Source organism: Mauremys mutica, chromosome 22, assembly GCF_020497125.1.
Source record: "Mauremys mutica isolate MM-2020 ecotype Southern chromosome 22, ASM2049712v1, whole genome shotgun sequence".
In the NCBI taxonomy this organism is placed as follows: domain Eukaryota; kingdom Metazoa; phylum Chordata; order Testudines; family Geoemydidae; genus Mauremys; species Mauremys mutica.
The window spans coordinates 17,810,645-17,836,373 of NC_059093.1; the positions used below are offsets into that span (position 1 = coordinate 17,810,645).

A 25,729-nucleotide genomic window follows, 5' to 3' on the forward strand; every position below is an offset into this window, starting at 1 on the left:
TGAATGGGCAGGTTCCTGTGTGCTCCAGCAGGACCCCCTGCCCGTGCTCTCCTGGCGAGGCATTGGCCTTGTAAGGAGCAGCACCATGGAGAAGGACCTGTAGGCAGCCATGCACCAAGCCCTCAATCCCGCCCAGTATGTCACTCATGGACTCCCTGCCAGGCCAGCAGCCTCTCTAGGTCCCCATGTGACCTTGCTCTGCAGAGCAAGCTGAGTCAGGGCCCGGAGCTGGAGGGACTGGGGGCGCCTCGGGCTGTACCTTCCTCCGGGATCCAGAGGTGCCTGACGTTGCTGTCCAAGCCATGGACCTTCCCGGCATAGGGCCGAACCTTGAACTCATACTTGTAGCCTCTCTTGAGGGCTGGGATGATGATGCTGTGCTCCCTGGGCACCTTCCGTTCAACCCAGTCTGTGCTGACCGGCAGCAGGGAGCGGTACAGAACAGCATGACCCTCAGTGTGCTGGGACGGGCGGATCACCTGAAAGGCAACCATGATCAGTGGGGGCACAGGCCAGGCCAGCAGAGATCTGCTCAACCTCCCAGCCTGCCCGTATCCGAGTCTCCTCTTGTCCTCCTGCCCGGGATGGTGCTTGCCTTGGGCAAGGGGCTTGGGGACAGGCTGCCAGAGCTGCATCAGCAGGACTATGTGCTGGAAGAAGCCAACTTAGTGTGGTTGCTATGACAGAAAGTGCTGTAGAAATGTTGATAGATGGGAGGGTTTGGGGGTTGGACTAGATGACCTCCTGAGGTCCCTTCCAACCCTGAGATTCTATGAGGGCAGGAGGATGGGCAAGTGGATGGATGAGTTGGTAGATGGGTGGCTGGGGGGTGGCAGGGTCAGAGGGTGGATGGCTGGTTGGGTTCAGTGGATGGGATGAAAAGATGGGTGAGAGTTGGTGGATGGGTAAGTAGTTGGGGGTGGGTTGGATACTGCCTGCAGATGTGGTTGCCCCATCTCAAAAAAGATATATTGGAATTGGAAAAGGTTCAGAAAAGGGCAACAAAAATGTTTAGGGGTATGGAACGGTTTCCGTACGAGGAGAGATTACTAAAACTGGGACTTTTCAGTTTGGAAAAGAGGAGACTAAGGGGGGATATGAGAGAGGTCTATAAAATCGTGAGTGGTATAGAGAAAGTAAATAAGTAAGTGTTATTTATGTCCTCTCATAATATGAGAACAAGGGGCCACCAAATGAAATTAATAGGTAGCAGGTTTAAAACAAACACAAGAAAGTATTTTTTCATGCAATGAACTGTCAACCTCTGGAACTCCTTGCCAGAGGGTGTTGAGAAGGCCAATACTATAATGGGGTTCAAAAGAGAGCTAGATAGATCCACCAATGGCTATTAGTCAGGATGGAGTCCCTAGCCTTTGTTTGCCAGAAGCTGGGATTGGGTGACAGGGCATAGAATATCAGGGTTAGAAGGGACCTCAGGAGGTCATCTAGTCCAACCCCCTGCTCAAAGCAGGACTAATCCCCAGACAGATTTTTGCCCTGATCCCTAAATGGCCCCCTTGAGGATTGAACTCACAGCCCTGGATTTAGCAGGCCAATATGCAAAGCACTGAGCTATCCCTCCCCCTCATCACTCACTTGATGAGCACCTGTCTGTTCATTCCCTTTAGGGCCCCTGCCATTGGCCACTGCCAGAGGACAGGATACTGGGCTTGATGGACCTTTGGTCTGACCCAATATGGGCATTCTTATGTTCTTAAGTAGCTGGGAGTGAGTTGGATGGGTGGTTAGATGGATGGGTGGGTAGGAGTCGATGGGTGGGTAAGTAGCTGGAAGTGGGATGGATGGGTGGGAGAGTTGGTGGGTGGGTAAGTAGCTGGCGGATGGGATGGATGGGTGGTTAGATGGATAGGTGGGTAGGAGAATCGGTGGGTGAGTAAGTAGCTGGAAGTGGGATGGATGGGTGGAAGAGTTGGAGGGTGGGTAAGCAGCTGGGGGATGGGATTCATGGGTGGGAGAGATGGTGGGATGGGATGGATGAGTGATTGGATGGATCAATGTGAGAGTTGGTGGGTGGGTAAGTAGTTGGGGGTGGGATGAATGGGCTTGTCTATCGGAGACTCCTGGCTTATGGGCCTCAATACCCATTGCTAGATGTGGATTTCAAACAATGGACGTGACATGAAAGAAACTGACCACATCCTCATCATAAATCGCTCTGCAGCAAAAACTCATGGGTCTTCAGAGCACAGAAACACCGGCAAACTCCAGACTAGCTGTCACTCAGCTCTCACTCGTCCAGCTCCTCACCAGCCAGATGTCCACCAAAAGCTACGGAATGGAGGTGCTGCTGGACCTGGTGGCATCCACCCAAGCTGCTCAAAGGTGCCTTGGAACAAGCAAGCACTGGCCATCATCAGGCCAAGTACCAGCAGACTGGACAGACGGCATCACAGTGCCCCTATGCCAGGGTAACGGATCTCACACTGAGTGTAGCAGCTACAGGCTGATTTCATTGCTTTCAGCCCCTGAAAGATCTTCACTCATGTCCTGCTTGGTAGGATGCAGCCCATGCCTTAACAGACATTGCTGTTCACAGACATCAGGTTTCGCTGATGGGCAGTCGATAATGGACGCTCTCTGTACCCTCTGGCTCCTGGCTGAGCTGCACCAAGAATTCATCCGCCCACCTCACCTGGCACACACGGACATCAAAGCAGCTTTGAATTCCATTGGCAGGTCAGCACTTTGGCTCGCACTGAAAGGATTTGGTGTCCCAGATGTTCTGCTACATCTGGTATGTGATCTTCACACTGGTCCTGATGTGAGAGTGTCCTTTGGTTCACAGCTTTCAGCACATTTCTATACAGCCTCAGGTGTGTGGCAGGGACGTGTTATCGCAAATGCTCCAATGACATGCAAAGGGGTGTATGCCTTGACCCTCCCTGCCTGTAGAGCCAGCCTAAAGATTTGTGGATTCCCAGGATTGACCCAGATCTGGGAACTTCCCTCTATAATGCCTGGTAGAATGCCATCAGCCATGGTCACTCTGGCTGGAGGCTGAGCAATGGTCCTCAGTAGCCTATGAGCACCCGATGATGTGGGTAGCTAAGACGGTAGTTAGCTGGGTGGGTGGGTGAGTGGATGGATGAGAGAGGTGGATGGTGGGTGGGTGGATGGACGGATGGATGAGTGGGAGGGTGAGTAGATAAATATACGAGGGGTGGATGGATGAATACAGGAGGGTGGGTATGTGGGTGGGTGCTGCCCACTGGGCCGGATGCTGAACTGAGCTGACAATTCAGGACACAGTTTGAGCACCTAGCCGATGGAGTGTGCAGGGGAAGCTCTCTACCTTGCAGTATCTGCACACGGACTGAGCATTTGCAATGGCGCCGGACTCAGTTCCCAGGTGCTTTCTACCCCGGGCAGCGCTGCTGCCAGACAATGCAGAGCACAGGCCCGACTGCATGGGGGAACATGCCAGTGATGAGCCCAGGGGTCTGCCTGGCCCTGCTGGGGAGGCCTTGCAGCACTTGGCTACTATCCTTCAGGCCTCCCAGCCTATCGCTGGGGGGTCCTGTCCTTGTGACCCTTTCACAGGCAGGTGTGTCACAGCAGAGCCAAAGCCCCTCAGTCCCGCCGGCAACCTGCCCAATGTCCCGGACGGCATTCGTGCGTTACCCACGATCGCCTCCATGAGGGAGGATGGCTTTCAAGGCTGCTGTCCCCATGCCGCTCTGCCGTTGGAGCTGGGGAATCCCCCCCGCCACTGGTCTCCAGCCAGCCCTCCACTCTCCTCGCTGGGCCTGTCCGTGCACGCTGGGAATGGTGGGGATCCGAGCAGCACTGGGGCAGGGCAAGGCCTAGCCAGGCCAGGCTGCCCAGGGGGACAGGGCTTAGCAGGGCCCTGCTGGAAGAGGCTGGGTGTGGCCGGCACTTTCCCATTCACAGGCTGGGAGTGCAGGGGCAGCTCCCCATTCCCTCCTGCTCCTTCAGGACACGGGGCCGCTGGCTGTAATTCCTGGTGCCCGGGTGGGGTGCTGGGGCTTGTCCTGGGCGACACATTCCCTGGACTTTTGAACTCTGGGGCCATTTGCAGGCCAGGGAGCACCGTGTTGCACCCACCCCTGAGAGGGGGGCTGTCACACGGGCAGAAGCAGACCATGTCACCTGTGACTCTCTCTGCTCCCTGCCCTGTGCGCTCGCCCTTCCAGCAGGGGGTTGGCTCCGACAGGCCCTGAGCTGCTTCGGGACCTGCACAAGCCCAGGCAGAGCCTGGGGTGAGAACAGGCAACGGGAACTCGAAGGGTGTATGTTCCCCTGGCTGCCTCAGTTCCCACGTACATTAAGCACTGAGGAGCCGACAAAATGGAAGCCCCGTTTCCATAGGAAGGCAACATGAGGATGTGAAAACAACATGAAGTCAGCACACCAGGGATAGACCCTGGGGGCCATCCAGACTCTGGAGACCAGCAATGGATTTGGGGGGATATAAGGAGAAGGCAGAAGGCCGCTCGTTACCCTGCGCCGGGAAGCAAAAAGGACAGAGCTCTTTACATCCTGGCCAGGTTGGCTGGAGACACTGGGAGATTGCCTTGGAGAGAAAAACTACTTCAGACAAGGGTTTGGCCAGGTACAGTTCAGTGGAGACTCTACGAAGCAGGTTCTCTCTTCTGGTTTCTATTGCACCATTTTGACTCTTTGATCCTTACTTACTAGTAAGCCTAAGTTTTTGTCACAGTTACTTTTAGTAAAAGTCACGGACAGGTCACGGGCAATAAACAAAAATTTGTGGCGCCTGTGGCCTGTTCATGACTTTACTAAAAATAACCGGGGGGCAGAGCTAGATAGGGGGGGAGGAATGGAGTCCTGGGGGGTTGGGGGGGGGGAGGAAGGATGATTGACAGGCCAAGCTCAGCTCCGGAGGCCGCAATGGGGGAGGCATAACCATGGGGAGCACAGAGCCCATGCTCCAGAGCTGGCCGCAGCTGTGGGACAGGGGTGTGGGCCCGGCTGCAGCCCCTGCCAAGCCCAGGATGCTATGGGGGTAGGGCATGGCCCCGGTGGAAGCCGCCGGGCGGGGCACATTGTCCTGGCTGCAGCCCCCAGTGGAAGCCACGGGGCTAGGGCTGCAGGGTCCTGGTTCCAGCCAGCCCCAGTGGCAGGGCCGGGGCGCACAGTCCCACCTCCTCCTCCTGAAGCGTAGAAGTCACAGAGGTCCGGTAAAGTCACAGGATCCGGGACTGCCGTGACCTCCGTGACCAAATCGTAGCCTTACTTATTAGCTCTTAAATTTGAGCTTTTGATGCTGAACTCATGACTGAGTCACTATGCTGTGATGTTCCAAGGGCCCTGGCCATGAGCTACAACACTCCACCTGTGTGTACACCGCTCCCTGGAGACAGCAGGCCAGTCATTTCTGTGAGTGTCCAGTGGGCATGGGCTGGGCACCACAGAGGCTGCTCTGAGGACTCACGGGTTGGTGCCTGCTGCTAACCCGCACCAAGAGGGTGAGGTCTGGGAAGGCCTGTCAGACAGGGCTTGTGTGGCCAGAGGCTGCTGGCTTCAAGGAGCTGAGCTGCAGCAGGCACAGACAAGCCCACTTCACGCTAAGGGCCTCCCAACCCTGGGTGCCCTTGGGGAGCGCCACTCTCACGACGCCCTCCCCTTCACCCCACCCGTCCCCGAGCCAGGCAGAGGGGCCGCCCAGGGCTCGCTGCCAGGCACTCCAGGCCGGGGTACCAGTGCACTTAGCACTAGCGGAGACTCCTCACCGACCTTCCAGTGCAGGTAGACGGCAGATGAGGAGGGGAGCGTGGTGCTGTTGTCCAGGTACAGCTGGACGTCCATCATCTCTCGCGGGACGTCCTTCGGCCACTCCCTCTGCCCGGTGTCCAGGGGGTCTACGGGCAAGAAAGGGGCAAGCGTGGGGTTGGGGGCCTGGGCAACAGGAGCTCCCCGGGGAAATACCATCCCCAGTGAGCACCTTTAGAAGTTGCTCCCTCTCCCCTCTGACAACCGCAGCCTACGGGCTGTTACCACGTGCTGGCAGCCCAGCTAGTGGGGAGACCGCAGGCCCCAGGAATCGAACTGGATGCTGGGAAGGGTGAACAGAGCCAAGCCGGGGGAGACTCTGCTGTAGCTTCAACCCCCTTCGTGAAGCAAACCCAGGGTTGTGAGTTTAGTCCTTGAGGGGCCATTTAGGGATCTGGGGCGAAAATCCATCTGGGGATTGGTCCTGCTTTGAGCAGGGGGTGGGACTAGATGACCTCCTGAGGTCCCTTCCAACCCTGATATTCTATGAGAGGCAGAGCTGGAGGGGGCAGGGGCTGGGCCAGCCATGAAGTGATGGGCCCAACCCTGCACACACGCAAGCAGCGGAGTCCCTCGGGCCATGCGAGGCGCACTGCCCAGGTGTGTCTGGAGATCGGGCCCTGCCAAGCTAGAGACAGGAGTTCCCAGCAGCCAGGGGCATTGTCTCCTGATGGAACATCCAGGTGCTACTGCGCCCCGGTCCCTGGGCCTGTGGTACTTTCTTGGAGCTCATGCGGGGCTGTTTCAGGCAGTTCAGGGCATTGGCCTGCCTCTGTCCAGATGCTGGGACGCCAGCCTGTCAAGTCTTGGGGAGCAGAGGAGAGAATCGCGCCGGGGCTGCTCAGAGAGGGCCAGAGCTGATGGGGCTGGTGGATGGGTAGGGCAGGGATATTACGTGTGCCCAGTCGCTGGTGACAGCTTTCTGCCTCCCCCAGTTCCCAGGGCATGCTGGAAGCAGGGTGTGCTGGGCACTAAGGTCTCTCTGCTGCCCGCGGGCACGGCCCGGCCCTGCCATGCTGCATGGAGCTGCTTACCCTGCACAGTGAGCGAGGCCTTGGCCGAGGCGGTGCCCACCTGGTTCTGGGCCGTGCAGATGTACCTGCCGGAGTCAAGCGTTGTCACGTAATGAATCCGCAAGGTGTTCTCCTCGTCCACCTCGTGCCTGGGCGTGTGAGACAGAACAGCTGCTGGGAGCTGCATGGAACAGGGACTGGCTGTTTGTGCCAAGCCCTGTCCTGGCTGGCCCGTAGGCCTCATCGGTATGCACATGACTCATAATAACGCCAATAAACTTTGGGTGAGCAGGACATGGGCAGCAGGGCTCTGGGTCCCAAACACAGGGGGCTCCCAGCTGCCGGAGCCTGGGATCTTGCATTTGCAGCAACCACTGGTTCCCTCTGCCCCATCAGAGCCAGTGGAGCCGCTATTCCAAGGGGTGGGAATTGCTCATGCTCATGACCAGTAACAATACCAGGCAGTACCCCACTCTGCCCACCTCCAGGAGAACGGGAACAGGTACAGGCTGGGTTTGCCTCCATTGATCCCTCCGGGTGCCGTATCGAACAGGCACAGTTCCCCCTATCCCACGCGGCCTGGGCAGTGTTGCTAAGTGAGCCTGGCATCCTCCACCTACTTTGCAGCAACGGGCTACGAGAATTACTCAGTGCTTGCAGTGCTGTGTATTCGGATACCCGCCCTGCAGGTAACATGCTAGCTGGGGGGTCAGCGCCAAAGCTCAGAAGCCTCCGAATATACATCACATACCTGCCCCAGGGCAGCTCTCCGTGCTCCTTGTGCCACCATACTTTGGGCAGTGGGTCCCCCTCAACACCACACCCCAGCTGGACGGTGCTGCCAAATTTGGCCACAATATCACTGGGTCTGCGAGTGAACGTTGGCTTTTCTGGGGAGGGAGAAGCAGAGATCGCAGTGAGACATCCCCGCTCTGCTGGGAGATGCCACATGTTACAGGATCCAAGCCCCACAACCTCCTGTGCCCCCAGGAGGTCTCCACCCCCTACCACAGGGGTCCTCAGACTTTTGAGGGTCATGCCCCTCCTCCCCCCCGAGCTGGGGCTGGGGCTGGGAGTGGCTCGGGGAGGGAGGGAGGGGAGGAGGGACGTGGACAGGGGTAAGGGAGCCGAGGCTGGAGCTGCAGCTAGGGCTGGGTGGGGCTGGGAGCGGGGCTGGAATGGAGCCGCAGCCAGGGGCTGAAGCAGAGGGTGGGGCCAGGGCAGGGCTGGGAGCAGGGCAGCAGCTAGGCCATGATGGGGGCAGGCAGCCGGGCTCCTGGCCAAGTTCTGAGCCGTGCCAAGGCCGGGGATGGGGCTATGGCTGGGGATGGGGCCGGAGCAGAGCTGGGGGGGGGTGGGCTCTCCCTCCCCATCCCCTGTGGGGACTGTCCCATACCCCCCCACACATGTTCCTCCATGCCACCCTAGGGGGGAGTGCCCCACAGTTTGGAGACCTCTGCCCTACCAGCATGTGCAGCCCTCAGGGAATAAGGACAGTCAGAAAGGGGAAGGAACAGCCATTGCCTGCATTGGGGGTGTCGCGATAACTGGGTCTACCATGTATCCTTACTGTGAGCAACTGTGAAAAGCAGTGGAAGTGCACAGACGCTCCAGTAACCTGCGACGACAAATGCTGGAGGGAAAAGCTGCCAAAGGGAGACCGAGACTGAATGTGTCAAACGGCTACCTACATTTTCGGTGTGACTGAATTGGGGCTGGAAATCCCTTGACCCTTTCAGAGGGATTGTTTATTCACCACAGACTAGCTTCAGGCTGACTGATACCATTCCTAGACTGGCACTGAGCTCGTCGAATCGTTTCTACTGATCTGAGGAGGCTGGACCGTTTCGATAATGTGTGTGTGTGTGTGGGGGGGGAACCTTTCGATAGCTTTCAACCCAAACAGGATCGCTTTGGTTTTCAGGCATTTGCGAAAAGCCAGCGACCGGCTTCACAAACCAGCCGGCGGACAAGTCGTCACCCTCCTTGGCACGAGGCTGGTGGTTAGTGAGCTCCCTGGACAGCTGATTTCCTTTGTTTTCTTTCTCAGCTCTTCCCTGGAAGCGGGGTGGGGGTGAAAGGGCTTGAGGGTACCCCACAGCGAGAAATTCCCAAGTGCTCCTTCCTGGATCCAAAGGGGATTTTTTGCACTTGGGTAGTGGCAGCATCTTCCCATTTAAGGTCCCAACAAATCCCAAACTTGGGAGTTTAATACAAGCCTGGAGTGGCCAGTATAAATTTTTAGAATCCTTCTGCACTCAAAGTGCCAGAGTGTGGAATCAGCCATGACAGCCCCTAGACCAAAAAATATAATGCTAGCGCCCACTGTCCACAGAACCCACCTCTCTAACACGACAACCCCAACCTCAGCCACACTGCTCTCCACACTATCTATGTACCCCTGGCAGCCTACCTCTAACCACTACCTCACAAGCCCCTCTCAGAGCCAGGATTCCTGAGCTCCACTGTTCTATTGCTGTCTAACAAATGGTTGTGTAACCCACTGAGACAGTGTGTGTCAGGCCCGCCTCTAGCAGCAGGTCCACAGGGCACTTGGCAATTGCTGCTGTCGCTCCTACGTTGGGGTCAGTCCCTGCTAGCGACCCATGGCTGGGGTGTGTGTTACTACTGTATGTGATAAGCTTTGGCCTTCTCGTTTAAGTTCACCGAGGGAGGAAACGTCCTTTAAAAGGGGGTTCATAGTTTAAAACACAGCCTGTCAATTACGGCGTGCCAGAATGCAGGCCTTCCCCATTTCAATCATTTCTCTCCCATTCGACTGCCCGTTGCCAGGGCAGAAGGGGTGTGTGTGTGTGTGCGGGCACTGGGAGAGGCTGGCTTGGCTCAAGCCCTGTCCGCACTGCTGTTTGTAAGCTTGGAAATGGTTTCCCATGTGGCTGAACTGGGAGGAAGTGACACCGCAACTCCGAAAGCCTGGAGAGATTGGAGTTCAAACGGAGCCATTTCCTGGAAATCTGTAGCTAAGGCAGGGACTTGTCTCCAGGGAAAGCAACGTGGGAGAGAAGCCAGTCCAGTGAGTCTCTAAACCATGCACTGACTTGCGGTTCGACATAGTTGTCACAAGAGTCCTGAAGCTTGAATCAGGCCCAGGGACTGTTTTTGGAAGCCTCTGATATTCTCCAGGACTCAGGGTGCAGGCTCCAAACCAGGAGCCATGGAGTGAAGCTGCAAATGGAGCAAGCTCCCAGAGGGGCGTTCAGAGGGGCCAGCCTGCCTCCAAGAAGGGCTCCCAAAGGATGGGGACATTCCAGGTAAAGGAGGCTGAGCACCAAGGAGGGGCCTCAGGGCCGCCTGCCTGCTGCTCTCCCAGCACATCCTGGCCATTATGGCAGAGCAGCTCCAGGGATCACCTGGCTAGGAATCTCCTCCCTCAACGGGAACCAGTGTAGCCAGGGATTCCCTGCAGCCGGCAGCACTCCTGGGCGCTTGGCTTCACAAGCTCCTGGGAGCGTCGCCTGAGTCCCAGCCAGCCTGAACTGGTCCCCTGCTGGGGAGCAGGATTCCTTGGGTGCTGTCACGAAACCTCCTGCCGCCCTGCCAGGGGGAGCTGCTGTTATGGTCTAGGAGAACCAGCCCCTCTCATGGGTGCCGGCCTGCTATTAATGCCCCTCAGATGGTGACCGCACTGGGCATCCTGGGCACAGGCCATGTGGGTCCTACTGGTGGTCTCATTGGTCAGAAATATGTCACCTGGCCAGTTTTCTGGCACCTCATGTGTGACAAAGTGGGGATTTTTCATAATGTTTTGTATGAATACTGTGTGTGCCTCAGTTTCCCCTATGTGCTGCATGGTTAACTAGGTGGGGAGGAAAGGTTGTTTACTCTTTGCAGAGGTCCAGGTGAGACTGACCCTGGCTGTCTGGGGCCTGGGCTCAGGGGGAATCTCTGAAGACAGTGACCATTCAAATTCCCTGGACATTTGGCACCTAGCAACTAACTACCATGGATGGCCCAACCTCCTGAGGAAGCCAGTCAGGTGTGACCAGCTGGAGAACAAAAGGCTAAGGGGACGGCCAGATGACTGTGTTTGCCTGGGAACAAGGACAAAGGACTGAGAAGGGGCCAGGTGGGGTTGTTAAGTGTGGGCTGCTGGGCTTCTGGACTGGACTACAGAGCCTCAGAGGGGCTCTGGACTCTGCACTGACCCAGCTGAACTTTGCTGTAACTTCCCATTCACTGTGTTAACTAAGGACGTCCTGCACTCTGTTCCTGCTGTCACACTGGCTGGGAGTCACTCGAGTCAGGAAGCTGGGGGTGCATTGCTTCCCTTGGGTGTGCAAGTCCTACTCAGGTGGACTGGCTGCAGGGAGCTCATGGAGTGAAGCCGGGGGGGCTGAAGGCTCTGAGGTTCAGTCCCAGGAGGTGGGGAAGCCAAGGGGCTTGCCCCAGTGATACAGTGACCCAAAGGGGGCTGACACACTGAAGGCGTCCTCTCAGGGACTGTCCCAGAGCTGTGGGTCTGTGACGCCATGGCAGCTGCTTGGATATCAGCTGAGCGCCAGGCCCGGTGCGCAAGGCCCTCACCCAGGACAGACACCAGGGCAGCTTTGCTCTCTCGTTGGCCTGCCTGGTTGGAAGCCACGCACACATACAGCCCCGCATCACTCCTCTGGGCGTGCACCATCAGGAGCTTCCCGCTGGAGACCTGCAAGGAGGGAGAGAGGGAGTCAGGGGCCCACGTAGGGTGACCAGGTAACAAGTGTGAAAAATCAGGATGGGGGGGGTGTAATAGGCACCTATATAAGGCAAAACCCCCCAAAATCAGGACTGTCCCTATAAAATGGGGACATCTGGTCACCCTAGGCCCACGTGTTGCCCCAGCCAGAGCCAGCCCCAGTGCAGGAACTCGGCATCTGGGGGAAGCTTAGCTTGTGCCCCCACGTACTGGGCCAGCAGCAGGAACGGCAGCACCCCACCAAGTCCAGTACAACAGAGAGACGGCTGAAAGAGCGAGAGTGAGCGAGCACCTATTTGGGCTAGAGCGTGACAGGCCTGACTACCCACACTGGGCGGAGGTAGCGCCGTCCCAGCCCTGGGAAGAGGGGGCCAAAGCGGCTCTGTTCGAATCCTGGGACGGACGCTGGGGGCTGAGGCAGCTCCACCTGTCTGCAGGCAGCAAACACCGTGAGGCTTGGTGCTCTAGCATGCAACCATGCCCCCTGCACGATGCTGCAGGTGGGAAAAGCCAGGGCAGGGGAGTGTGTGAGGAGGGGGGAGAGGACTGAGCTTACCTCGTAATGGCCAGCCGTCTGGCTTATGGGGACCCCGTCCTTCTTCCAGGAGATGGTGGGCTCAGGATGCCCCCTCGGGGGCACACACTCTAACAGCATCTGCTCCCCCACCGTCACCAGCAGGTCGCTGGGCTGCAGCCGGAAATCTTCCCGCAGCGCTGCAAGGAGACCAAATATAAGCCAAACCAAGGCCTCCAGCCCTTCTGCTGCCCCAGTCCGAGAGGCAGAATCTGGCCCAGCGACTCCCCGGCATTGAGCCCCGTTTCTCTTTTGGCACATCCACCTGCTCCTGCCAGTGGGTAGGGCCTGTGGGGGCAGGGGGACACGGACTCTTCCTTGGACCCAGGCCGGTGGGTGCCCTCAGCCACCTGGGATGGCTTCTGCTCCTTGCTAGGATTTGCCCAGGGTTTTGGGAGCATCTGGCTGAAAATCCAGGAGGCAGATATAGCAGAGCAGCGAATGGAATGTAGCCCTGTCCGTCATGTCTATTCAGCCAGCTGCCCCATAGCCACGGTGGGCACCCTCCAGCCTCCTGCTCTTCCCTGAGCTCCTGCGGTCCCGGTCCTGTACCCGGTATGGACGGGCTACGGAGCGTCCTGTGGAGTGAGCCCCCCAACTGTGTTCAGCATCAGGCCCTCTGATGCTCCCCCACCACCCATGGCTCAGGGGAGCTGAAATAAGGTATGGTGCACACAGCGCCGCCATGTGGCTGAACAGTATAATACAGTTTAGCATGCCATTCCATCTCCCCGAGTTCTACTTTCCTACCGTTTACACTAAACACACGATCAGTGCCAATCAGTCTGTTAAATGTCTCTGAATCACACTGGTTTTCTAATTACACGACCCAAACCCGTAACTACGTGGTCATCTGGCTGTACAGTCCGTCTAGAATCCTTGAGTCTTCCTTTCCTGGTTTTGCATCTGCCAGCTGTAGAGTTTGCTCTGTGGTTGATTGTTCTTTCAGAGGAACAAACTGTAGATGTCAGTGGTTTCTGTTGAACTCTCCACTATTGGTCTTGATCACATATGTTCTGGGCAACGAATTCTTTTTCTTTACAACAGCTTTACAACAGAGGCTTGGGCAGTGCAGACCCTGTGCCGAACACCTGCAGGGAGGGGCCGGTGCAGCCATCAGCACTGATATGCAATCAGATCTTCCACACAGGCTGTGTTTGCCCGTTCGGGTGAGGCTGGGTAGATCCATGGCGTCCTCCCGTGAACAGAAGGAGTAAAAGACGAACTTCCCCTTCCTTCTCTTTTCCTATGGCTGGATTTTCGTTCCGGGATCAGAGTCCGGCAGTGCCTGGCTAAGCTGCAGGGCATTTCAGGGGCTCTGTTGCTCACCACAAATAAACAAGGGGAGCGCTGAGTCCCCATCTGAATTCGACTCTCCTTTTCCCACACAAGGTCCACCAGGCAGCCTGGTTTGATCCCGTCTGGCAGTTCCTATGTGGAAACCTGGTTCAGATCCCCTCATCCACGACAGGTTCAGATCCCCTCATCCACGACAGGTTCAGATCTCCTCATCCATGCAGGACCATGCAGTCTTAGCCAAGGGCACCAGAACCTTTGTAGAAGTGGGGAGCCACCAGCACTGGAACCAGGGGGGGTTCAGAGGGCCATGCACCCCACTTTTTAACATGGGCATAGTTTGGGGAGAAGAAGGGATGGCATTGCCTCCCCAAACTACACCCATATGGTGATGGCCCCTGGCTCCCCGGCAAGTTCTGGCAGTGTTGGCTTAGCCACACCAGCCCCAGCTCCAGCAAGGGCTCTGAGAGCCCCTCTCATGCCTGTGCCTGCCGAGGAGGAGAAAGTGGATGGCGCCTCATCAGGCCAGCACGTCATACAACAAGCCAGGACTTTACCCAGGGCTTCATTAGTGTTGCTAATAAAAGCATCTCCCAAACCAAGTTTGCCCGTATGAATATTTATAACCCACCGACACCAGGACAAGGCCCTGGTCTGAGCTGTTGGACTTAATGGAGCCTGATCGGTAACAAAGTGTTAATTGGAAAGGCTCTGGACCTGCCCAGCAGAGGGGATTGCATTGCATCACTAATGCAATGTGGGTTATTGTGCTGAGCAACGCTTGCAAGAGGAAATAGTGGGGGGGGGGGTAGAGAGGGGACTAGACTGTTCTCAGTGGTAGAAGATGACAGAACAAGGAGTAATGGTCTCAAGTTGCAGAAGGGGAGGTTTAGGTTGGACATTAGGAAAAACTTTTTCACTAGTAGGGTGGTGAAGCACTGGAATGGGTTACCTAGGGAGGTGGTGGAATCTCTTTCCTTAGAGGTTTTTAAGGTCAGGCTTGACAAAGCCCTGGCTGGGATGATTTAGTTGGGTTTGGTCCTGCTTTGAGCAGGGGGTTGGACTAGATGACCTCCTGAGGCCCCTTCCAACCCTGAGATTCTATGATTCTATGATTCTATGACTGGCTGCGACAGTCCAGAGCTGCAACTGCCAAAAATGCAGCCAGCCCCCTTACAGGGGGGTGCGAGCAGCAGACATGCAGTGAGCGTGGCAGGGGAGCAGTGAGCATGTGCAGCTCTTCTGGCCCAGAGCAGGGACTGTCCTCCAGGATCACTTTACCCCATTGCAGGAAGCCTGGAGCCAGCTGATCTTCAACACATGACAGACAATGACCAACATGATGCTGGAATTGGAGCCGGGGGGCACAGGGTGTGATAAATGAAGGGGGTGGAGAGCTCCCTTTTATGGACACCCAGCCGGCCAGTAGCTATAAAATCCCTGTTAGTAGCTGTTCTCTACTTGCTTCACCTGTAAAGGGTTAAAAAAACCCAAAAAACACATAAGTAAAAGGAAGGGAGCGGGCAGGGAGAGCCAATGGGAGGGCTAGAACTTTTTAAATTTGGGGGAAAAAGTGCCCCCACCTTCTCCACTCCAAGTGCAGAGCTGGGAATCAGCCCTGACACAGGGTTTCAGCAAATCCCTGACTGTGGGTGTGAGATGGAAGAGAGGTCACCCGCTGCTGCAGGCAGACACAGCACCCTGCCCCACAGGCCCAGGAAGACGGGGCCCCCGGCTAGCTACATTTTCAGTGTGACTGAATTGGGGCTGGAAATCCCTTGACCCTTTCAGAGGGATTGTTTATTCACCACAAACTAGCTCCAGGCTGACTGATACCATTCCTAGATTGGCACTGAGCTCGTCGAATCGTTTCTACTGATCTGAGGAGGCTGGACCGTTTCGATAATGTGTGTGTGGGGGGGAACCTTTCGATAGCTTTCAACCCAAACAGGATCGCTTTGGTTTTCAGGCATTTGCGAAAAGCCAGCGACCGGCTTCACAAACCAGCCGGCGGACAAGTCACCACCCTCCTTGGCATGAGGCTGGTGGTTAATGAGCTCCCTGGACAGCTGATTTCCTTTGTTTTCTTTCTCAGCTCTTCCCTGGAAGCGGGGTGGGGGTGAAAGGGCTTGAGGGTACCCCACAGCGAGAAATTCCCAAGTGCTCCTTCCTGGATCCAAAGGGGATTTTTTGCACTTGGGTAGTGGCAGCATCTTCCCATCTAAGGTCCCAACAAGTCCCAAACTTGGGAGTTTAATACAAGCCTGGAGTGGCCAGTATTAATTTTTAGAATCCTTCTGCACTCAAAGTGCCAGAGTGTGGAATCAGCCATGACAGCCCCTAGACCAAAAAATTCATTAGTCACTCGGCTCTACTTCCTACTAATCTGCAAAGCGTCTCCCACTCTGCGGGCACTGTGTGAATAACCATCATCCCCATGGCAGGGAAGCCTTGGAAAGTTACCTTATAAATAGAAGGAGAGTTGCCTGTGGAGTTTCAGCACATTCTTCCCAGTCCAGTTGCAATGAGCATCTCCCTGAGTTTTACTCAGGTTCTGGACAGAGGGACAACGTACCAGATGGCAGTGCCTGGGCCAGAGCTCCAGATACTGTAGGAAATAGGCTCATTTGCCTTCCCATCCAAGCACAGACCAAAGAGAAGAACCCTCCATTTGATACATTCCTCTTCTCCAACCAAAGCCCAGTGCAAGGCCATACTTGGAAGGCCATGCTTTAGGGAGCTGGCACGCAGGAGGCTGCCCTGGTGTCTCATAGCGGTTACATGGGGACCTCTCAACGTATCTGTGCAACTCGGCCTGAGCAGGGGCTAAGAGGCTGCATTGGAGCTACCTACAACCCAGAACTCTCAATTTCCAGCTTTTGCTTCATTTCTTATGTGGAAAACTCTTGATGGGCCCAACCCTGCTTCAGTAGAAGTTGAGGGTGTTCAGCGCTATTCAGATTAGGCCCCCTGTGGCTACCCCTGAGCGGGACATGGGAAATTGCTGCTGGCATTATTTATCCTCTTTCACTGATGCCTCATGGGTTAATATTGTTTGTTCCCCAGCTGATTTGTTTGGTTAAATCAAAGAAAGCTGTGGTTATTGTTAGCAGGCTCAGCAAAGCACTGAAAGCAAAGTCAAATCTCTCGGCTACCCGGTAAGCATGGCCATTTCCAGGCACTCAATCCAGGGAGCAGCTCCCAACGCCTTACCGGCAATGTAGAGGGACGCGTTCTTGCTGCTGGCTGTGCCCAGGTGGTTCGTGGCTACGCAGGTGTACACCCCTTCGTCGGACTGGCCCTTCCGCTGGTTGAGGCGGAGGAAGAAGAGCGACCCATCAGGCAGAAGGGTGCGCTGGGAATAAACGTTGTCTTTGCTCGTTTCCACATACTCCCCATTACGGTACCACTCAATAGTGGGTGCCGGGCTCCCTGCCACGCGGCAGTTCAGGGTGGCCGGCTGGTCCCAACGCACCACCAAGTCTGTTGGCTGATCAATGATGTAGGGCGGGAACTCCTCAAAAGGGGACTTTGACCCTAGGGATAAAATGGCAGAACATGACATCATCCAACTTCTCTTTCGCTGCACCCTCCCCCATCACACTGCCACCCCACATCACATGACAGCCTCAGTATCACCAGTGGGAAGCCCTGGCCAGTCATTCTCTCACACCCTTTCTAAAGCCGCTCTTTGAGGTGTTTCCAGGGGCTAGACTGAGTGGCTCAGCTGGGTTTAGACTCTGAGATCCCAGCAACCAAACATCCTCCAACCCTCCCCCAGCCCAGATCCAGCATTTCTATGGAAGATGGCTGCTGCCTGAGCTAATCTCTGGTGACAAACTGTCATTTCCAGGTGGGCCCCTGGAGGAGAGCAATTCCCACCATCTTACCCCCAAGCCCCTTCAGTCCTGCAGAAGCAGGATATTAATTATTAACAGTATTATCGTTTGCATTGCCACATACCTAGGCCTAGGTGCTGACTTTCTTCTTTCCAGGTGGGCGTTCCACCCCTGCTCCACTCCAAGGCCCCGCCTCCATTCCAGCCCTTTCCGCAAGTCCCCACCCTCGCTCTGCCTCATCCCACGCCCGCTGCCGAAGAGCTGATAGGTGGGCCCATCAAAGAGCTGATGGGCAGGGGGCTGGTGGGGGCTGAGCACCCACTATTTTTTTTCTCTGGGTGCTTCAGCCCCAGACCAACCATGGAGTTGGCACCTATGGACCTAGGAGCCATGGGCCTGAGCCCCATCATGCTAGGGGCTGTAGAAACAGAACTAAAAGACAGTCCCTACCCCAAAGACTTTCCAAGCTCAGTAAAGCACAGGAAACCCCATCTGATGCTGGACGTCGCCACTCCACTTGCTGAGGGTGCAATTAATCCCACCATCCAGATCATAATAAAGATGTTGAACAAAAACTGGACACAGTAATCTAAGACAATCTAAGACAATCGGAGAGTTGGTGCTCTGGCTGGGGGAACAAGCCCAAGAAGCAGCCTGAGCTCTTGGTCCGGTGAGCCCACCATACTGCACAGAGGGCTCAGCCACAGCTCCAGGGGAAGGAGATGCCAGGCCAGTCAGCCTCACCTCAGTCCCTGAAAAAATCATGGAGCAGGTCCTCAAGGAATCCATTTTGAAGCACTTTGAGGAGAGGAAAGTGATCAGGAACAGTCAGCATGGATTCACCAAGGGCAAGTCATGCCTGACTAACCTAATTGCCTTCTATGAGGAGATAACTGGCTCTGTGGATGAGGGGAAAGCAGTGGACATGTTATTCCTTGACTTTAGCAAAGCTTTTGATATGGTCCCCCACAGTATTCTTGCCAGCAAGTTAAAGACGTATGGGCTGGATGAATGGACTATAAGGTGGATAGAAAACTGGCTAGATCATCAGGCTCAATGGGTAGTGATCAATGGCTCCATGTCTAGCTGGCAGCCTGTATCAAGCGGTGTGCCCCAAGGGTCGGTCCTGGGGCCGGTTTTGTTTAATATCTTCATTAATGATCTTGCACCCTCAGCAAGTTTGCAGATGACACTAAACTGGGAGGAATGGTAGATATGCTGGGGGGTAGGGATAGGATACAGGGGGACCTAGACAAATTAGAGGATTGGGCCAAAAGAAATCTGATGATGTCCAACAAGGACAAATGCAGAGTCCTGCACTTAGGATGGAAGAATCCCATGCACTGCTACAGACTAGAGACCGAGCGGCTAGGCAGCAGTTCTGCAGAAAAGGACCTAGGGGTTACCGTGGATGAGAAGCTGGATATGAGTCAACAGTGTGCCCTTGTTGACAAGAAGGCCAACGGCATTTTGGGCTGTATAAGTAGGAGCATTGCCAGCAGATTGAGGGATGTGATCATTCCCCTCTATTCAGCATTGGTGAGGCCTCATCTGGAGTACTGTGTCCAGTTTTGGGCCCCACGCTACAAGAAGGATGTGGAAAAATTGGAAAGAGTCCAGCGGAGGGCAACAAAAATGATTAGCGGTTTGGAGCACATGACTTCTGAGGAGAGGCTGAGGGAACTGGGATTATTTAGTCTAGAGAAGAGAAGAATGAGGGGGGATTCAGGGTACAAAATATATCGGAAGGACAGAACAGGTCGTGCTGGTGGGGGAGTGGCACTATATGTGAAAGAAAGCGTAGAATCAAATGAAGTAAAAATCTTAAATGAACTAAATTGTACTATAGAATCTCTATGGATAGTAATTCCATGCTTGAAAAATAAGAATATAGCAGTAGGGCTATATTACAGACCACCTGACCAGGGAGATTAGAAATAAAATAAAAATAAAAAAAGTCAATAATAATAATGGGGGATTTCAACTATCCCCATATCGACTGGGTACATATCACCTCAGGAAGGGATGCTGAGATAAGTTTCTTGACACCTTAAATGACTGCTTCTTGGAGCAGCTAGTCCTGGAACCCACAAGGGAAGAGGCAATTCTTGATTTAGTCCTAAGTGGAGCACAGGATCAGGTCCAAGTGGTGAATATAGCTGGACCCTTTGGTAATAGTGACCATAATATAATTAAATTTAACACCCCTTTGGCGGGGAAAACTCCACAGCGGCCCAAACGCTGTAGCGTTTAATTTCAGAAAAGGGAACTACACAAAAATGAGGAGGTTAGTGAAACAGAAATTAAAGGGTACAGTGCCAAAAGTGAAATCCCTGCAAGTTGCGTGGAAACTTTTGAAAGACACCATAATAGAGGCTTAACTTAAATGTATACCCCAATTTAAAAAACATAGAAAGAGAACCAAAAAAGTGCCACCGTGGTTAAACAACAAAGTAGAAGAAGCAGTGAGAGGCAAAAAGGCATCCTTTCAAAAGTAGAAGATAAATCCTAATGAGGAAAATAGAAAAAAGCATAAACTCTGGCAAATGAAGTATAATAATATAATTAGAAAGACCAAAAAAGAATATGAAGAACAGCTAGCCAAAGACTGCAAAAGTAATAGCAGCATTTTTTTTAAAATGCATCAGAAGCAGAAAGCCTGCTAAACAACCAGTGGGGCCACTGGACGATCGAGGTGCTAAAGGAGCAGTCAAAGATGATAAGGCCATTGCGGAGAAACGAAATAAATTATTTGCATTGGTCTTCACTGTTGAGGATGTGAGGGAGATTCCCAAACCTGAGCCATTCTTTTTGGATGACAGATCTGAGGAACTGTCCCAGACTGAGGAGTCATTAGAGGCGGTTTTGGAACAAATTGATAAACTACACAGTAATAAGTCTCCAGGACCTGATGGTATTCACCCAAGAGTTCTGAAGGAACTCAAATGTGAAATTGCAGGACTACTAACTGTCATCTGTAACCTATCATTTAAATCAGCTTCTGTACCAGATGACTGGAGAATAGCTAATGTGGCGCCAATTTTTAAAAAGGGCTCCAGAGGTGACTCCGGCAACTACAGGCCAGTAAGCCTCACTTCAGTACCAGGCAAATTGGTTGAAATTATCATAAAGAACAAAAAACTGTCAGACACATAGATGAACATAATTTGTTGGGAAATAGTCAACATGGTTTTAAGTAAAGGGAAATCATGTCTCACCAATTTACTAGAATTCTTTGAGGGGGTCAAGAGGTATGCGGACAAAGGAGATGCAGTGGATATAGTGTATTTAGATTTTCAGAAAGCCTTTGACGAGGTCCCTCACCAAAGGCTCTTAAGGAAAATAAGCCGTCATGGAATAAGAGGGAAGGTCCTCTCATGGATTGGTAACTGGTTAAAAGATAGGAAACAAAGGGTAGGAATAAATGGTCAGTTTTCAGACTGGAGAGAGGTAAATAGTTGTGTCCCCCAGGGGTCTGTACTGGGCCCAGTCCTACTTAACATATTCATAAACAATCTGGAAAAAGGGGTAAACAGTGAGGTGGCAAAATTTCCAGATGATACAAAACTACTCAAGACCATTAAGTTCCAGGCAGACTGCGAAGAGCTACAAAAGGATCTCACAAAACTGGGCGACTCAAGAAAGAGATCTTGGAGTCATTGTGGATAGTTCTCTGAAATCATCCACTCAATATGCACTGGGAGTCAAAAAAGCAAACAGAATGTTGGGAATCGTCAAGAAAGGGATAGATAATAAGACAGAAAATATCATATTGCTTCTATATAAATCCATGGTACGCCCACACCTTGAATACTGCGTGCAGATGTGGTGGCCCCATCTCAAAAAAGATATATTGGAATTGGAAAAGGTTCAGAAAAGGGCAACAAAAATGATTAGGAGTATAGAACAGCTTCCATATGTGGAGAGATTAATAAAACTGGGACATTTCAGCTTGGAAAAGAGGCGACTAAGGGGGGATATGATAGAGATCTATAAAATCATAAGTGGTATAGAGAATGTAAATAAGGAATTGTTATTTACTCCTCATAATACAAGAACAAGGGGCCACCAAATGAAATTGATAGGTAGCAGGTTTCAAACAAACACAAGAAAGTATTTTTTCATGCAACGCACTGTCAACCTCTGGAACTCCTTGACAGAGCGTGTTGTGAAGGCCAATACTTTAACAGGGTTCAAAAGGGAGCTAGATAGATTCATGGAGGATAGGTCCATCAATGGCTATTAGCCAGGATGGGCAGGAATGGTGTCCCTAGCCTCTGTTTGCCAGACGCTGGGATTGGGTGTCAGGCCATGGATCACTTGATGGTAACCTGTCTGTTCATTCCCTTTGGGGCACCTGCCATTGGCCACTGTCAGAGGACAGGATACTGGGCTTGATGGACCTTTGGTCTGACCCAGTATGGCTGTTCTTATGTTCTTATGATTTGATAGCTGCTTTCAACTACCCGAAGGAGGGTTTCAAAGAGGATGGATCTAGACTGTTCTCAGTGGTACCAGATGACAGAACAAGGAGTAATGGTCTCAAGTTGCAGTGCGGGAGGTTTAGGTTGGATATTACGAAAAACTTTTTCACTGAGAGAGTGGTGAAGCACTGGAATGGGTTACCTAGGGAGGTGGTGGAATCTCCTTCCTTAGAGGTTTTTAAGGTCAGGCTTGACAAAGCCCTGGCTGGGATGATTTAGTCAGGGACTGGTCCTGCTTTGAGCAGGGGGTGGGACTAGAAGACCTCCTGAGGTCTCTTCCAACCCTGATATTCTATGATTCTGTGCCTGAACGGTGGCTGGGGGCACTGAGGTTGTGTATGGCTGACCAAGGTGACTGCTGCTGATACAGCTGAGAATGGTGTTGGAGCAAGTCCTGGGTGGGAGTTAAAACCCACCATTAGCATGGGGGGTCCCCACCTGACAGTGCTGTCCGTGGCCATCTCTAACACCTCCCCAGCGTCCCTCTGGCTGGTTTCCCTTTGCACGGAGGAGCCAGGCAGCAAAGCTTCTGTCTCCGCTCTCATTAGCACTAGGCCCACAGCTACAGCCATGCAAGTCATACACACCAGTTCCTGGGCTGCCAGCAGCTCGCTGGCCCCAATGCTGAGTCACACCAGCTGGGAGACCAGCCGCCCCGGTGCTGTTCAGACACGACCCCACGGGCAGTGAGGTCAGGCCCCTAGTCTCGCTGTAACCCTGCCCTGGCTGGGCTGACGCCAGGGGGTGGGTCCAGTGTATGTGTTGGGGGATGGCAGTAGGACATGGTGATGCTGGACAGTGGGTCACTCCCCTGGGGCTGCAGCTCTCACCCTGGGGACAGACAGCACTGCTGCTGCCTTCCTACTGCTCTATAGTCTCTGCCCTCTCTCGCACAGATCCAGGTGTGGCTTTGTTGTACATCGCAGAGAGGCGCTGGCCTGGGAGGGGGCTGAGGCTGGGGGGGATATTTTCTGTCCTTTGCCCATTGCTGCTGGCCTCCTCTCTGCCTCTGGGCAAGAAGCATCTCCTCTCCCCAACTGCCGGCTGGGCAGCTGGAGCACAGCCCGGCATCCCAGGACATGGGCTCTCCGGTGAGTAGCAGTATGCGAGGTGAGTGCAGCAGATGAGGGTGTTTAGCCAGCAGGTGGCGCTGTTCACATCCATGGTCACAGCCCCACCCCTAAAGCTGAGCAGGTTTTGGCTAGTTCCTTTAGGGAGGCTTTGATTTTCCGCAGAATGGGGAGGTTGAAAAGCATTCACAGTGGGTGGGAACAAACCCACGTGCACTGCCACTCAGGGCTGCCCAGGGCTGCAGAGCAATTTTGGGGGCCCCTTCTCTAAAAAAAGTTGGAAAACTATAGGGGAGGAGGGATAGCTCAGTGGTTTGAGCATTGGCCTGGTAAACCCAGGATTGTGAGTTCAATCCTTGCGAAGGCCACTTAGGGATCTGGGGCAAAAATTGGTTCTGCTAGTGAAGGCAGGGGGCTGGACTCAATGACCTTTCAAGGTCCCTTCCAGTTCTAGGAGATTGGTATATCTCCATTTATTTATTATTATATTCTTGTGGGGGCCCCTGCAGGGCCCAGGGCAAATTGCCCCATTTGCCCCCCCCCAGGTAGCCCTGCTGCCACTGCCCAGTGCTAGTGGCCTGGGGGCAGCACAGGGGCCAGCAATGGGCTCCATTCCTGCCGCTGACACCGACTGCCCTTAACAACCCTCTGCTAAGTACAGGCAGCCCTGGAGGCGCTGCATGTCAATCCCCTTCCCCGGCGACGGTCGGTCGGGAAACTAGCACTCAGAAAGGCCGACCGAGTCACTCGGCCAGGCCCAGGAGTAGCTCTTAGCGCCCGAAGCCAATGCTTGAGCTCCTGGAGCACCAGTCCCTTCCTTTGCTCAGCACCCCACGGCCTCTCAGCCCGTCTCCTCCAGCCGCCAGCGTCTGGGTCGCATGCAGTGGATGCGCCTTGCCGTGGGCTCCCTGGCCAGTGTGCCTGTCCCGGGGCCTGGGCTGGTGTCGGGGAGCCGCGTGGTACGGCCGGGACAACGCAGCGCTGTGCCTGGGACAGTCAGTGGCCCCACTGCCGTCATGTGCTACATATGCCCCAAAAGCTATTGCAGAAGGAGAACAGAGGGGGGCTTTGCGGCAAGCTGGGCCGGAGGGGGAGCCCGAGGCATGGGGCTTGTGTAGTTCACTGGACAGACCCACGCCCTCCCCGCTGGGCTGGCCTGGGGCTGCCATCCTCTCTCTGCTGGGCCCAAGCTCCATGGCAGCAAAACTGCTCTGAAAATGGCAAGTCAAGTGTCAGAGAGTGGCCAGGACGGGGTTTGTGCACAGCGAGTCCTGGTCTCCAAATGGGAGCTGCACTCCTCAGTGGCTGTGCGGAGTCCCTGGCTGAGGGTGCTCTCCCCTGGGGGCTGGTGTCCATCCCCCACAAAGACACACACACCCCTCCAGCTTTTCTCTCCTGCCCTCTTTGTCCGGGAACTTTTCCATGTGAATGTGTCTGCAGAAAGTGACCCGCCCTGGGAGCAGGGCTGCACAATCGCAGCATTGTCCTGCCTGGAGAACAGCCCTGACAGGCAGTGAATGGCGCATGGCCCCACAGAACCACAGCACAGGGAGAGGCTCCAGAAAACAAACCAGGGGCCATTGAGCCCTGGGCGAGATCCCTCCCCAGGAGCACAGGCCCCTCTTGGCACAACGCAAGGACCCACCCGCTGGCGTCAGCCCAGCCAGGGCAGGGTTACAGCGAGGCTCGGGCCTGGCCTCACTGCCCGCAGGGTCGTGTCTGAACAGCACTGGGGCGGCTGATGTCAGCAGGTCACCAGAGAGCTCGGTTCATGATGTACGTGTACCCCTCACCAGAACCCCTGCGGCTGGGGCATCACAAACAATTACAACCCATCTCGGGACCAACACGGCTACATCTTGTCTGACCTCCTAGGGGCGGCTCTAGGTATTTTGCCGCCCCAAGCACGGCAGGCAGGCTGCCTTCGGCGGCTTGCCTGCGGGATGTCCCCGGTCCCGCGGCTTCGGCAGCACGCCTGTGGGAGGTCCGCCGAAGCCGCGGGACCAGTGGACCCTCCGCAGGCAAGCCGCCGAAGGCAACCTGCCTGCTGCCCTCGCGGCCACCGGCAGAGCACCCCCCATGGCTTGCCGCTCCAGGCACGCGCTTGGCGTGCTGGTGCCTGGAGCCGCCCCTGTGACCTCCTGTATAGCACAGGCCAGAGACCTGCCCCAAATAATCCCTAGAGCAGAGCTTTCAGAAAAACAGCCCATCTTGATTTCAACATTGTCACTTGTCAGTGAGAGAGAATCCACCACGATCCTTGGTAAATTGTTCCAATGATTAATGACTCTCACCGTTAAAAACTCACGTCTTATTTCCAATCTGAATTTGCCTAGTTTTAACTGCCAGCCATTGGATCACATTAGACCTTTCTCTGCTAGACTGAAGAGCCCATTAGTAAATGTTTGTTCCCCATGTAGGTTCCTATAGACTGTGAGCAAGTCACCCCTTCACCTTCTTTGTTAAGCTAAATAGATTGAGCTCTTTGAGTCTCTCACGATAAGGCAGGTTTCTAATCCTTTAATCATGCTGGTGGCTCCTCTCCAGTTTATCACCATCCTTCTTGAATTGTGAGCACAGAACTGGACACAGGACTCTAGCAGCAGTAGCACCAGTGCCAAATTCAGAGGTCAAACAACTTCTCTATTCCTACTTGAGATTCCTGTTTATGCATCGCAGGATCGCATTAGCTCTTTGGCCACAGCATTGCACTGGGAGCTCAGATTCTGCTGATTATCCACCATGACCCCAAATAGGTTTCAGAGTCACTGCTTCCCAGGATAGAGTCCCCCATCCTGTAAGTATGGCCTACCGTCTTGATTCCTAAATACACACATTTACATTTAGTTGTATTACAATGTATATTGTGTGCATGCACCTAGCTGACCAAGGGATCAGATCACACTGAATCAGTGACCTGTCCTTTTCATTATTTATCACTCCCCCAATTTCTGTGCCATCTGCAAACTTTATCGGTGATGA

The 25,729-nt window shown here is 54.3% G+C and overlaps 1 protein-coding gene across 1 annotated transcript in view; it reads right to left on the reverse strand.

Moving 5' to 3' along the window:
- Nucleotides 1–25,729, reverse strand: part of ROBO4 (roundabout guidance receptor 4) — a 69,219-nt gene that overhangs the window by 36,972 nt on the left and 6,518 nt on the right. The window contains exons 2-8 of the mRNA XM_044996745.1: nt 16,568–16,891; nt 12,041–12,198; nt 11,334–11,454; nt 7,540–7,678; nt 6,810–6,937; nt 5,740–5,864; nt 260–479 (exon numbers count right to left, since the gene is read on the reverse strand). Of these exons, the coding sequence (XP_044852680.1) occupies nt 260–479; nt 5,740–5,864; nt 6,810–6,937; nt 7,540–7,678; nt 11,334–11,454; nt 12,041–12,198; nt 16,568–16,891 (1,215 nt within the window). The remainder of the gene's footprint in view (nt 1–259; nt 480–5,739; nt 5,865–6,809; nt 6,938–7,539; nt 7,679–11,333; nt 11,455–12,040; nt 12,199–16,567; nt 16,892–25,729) is intronic.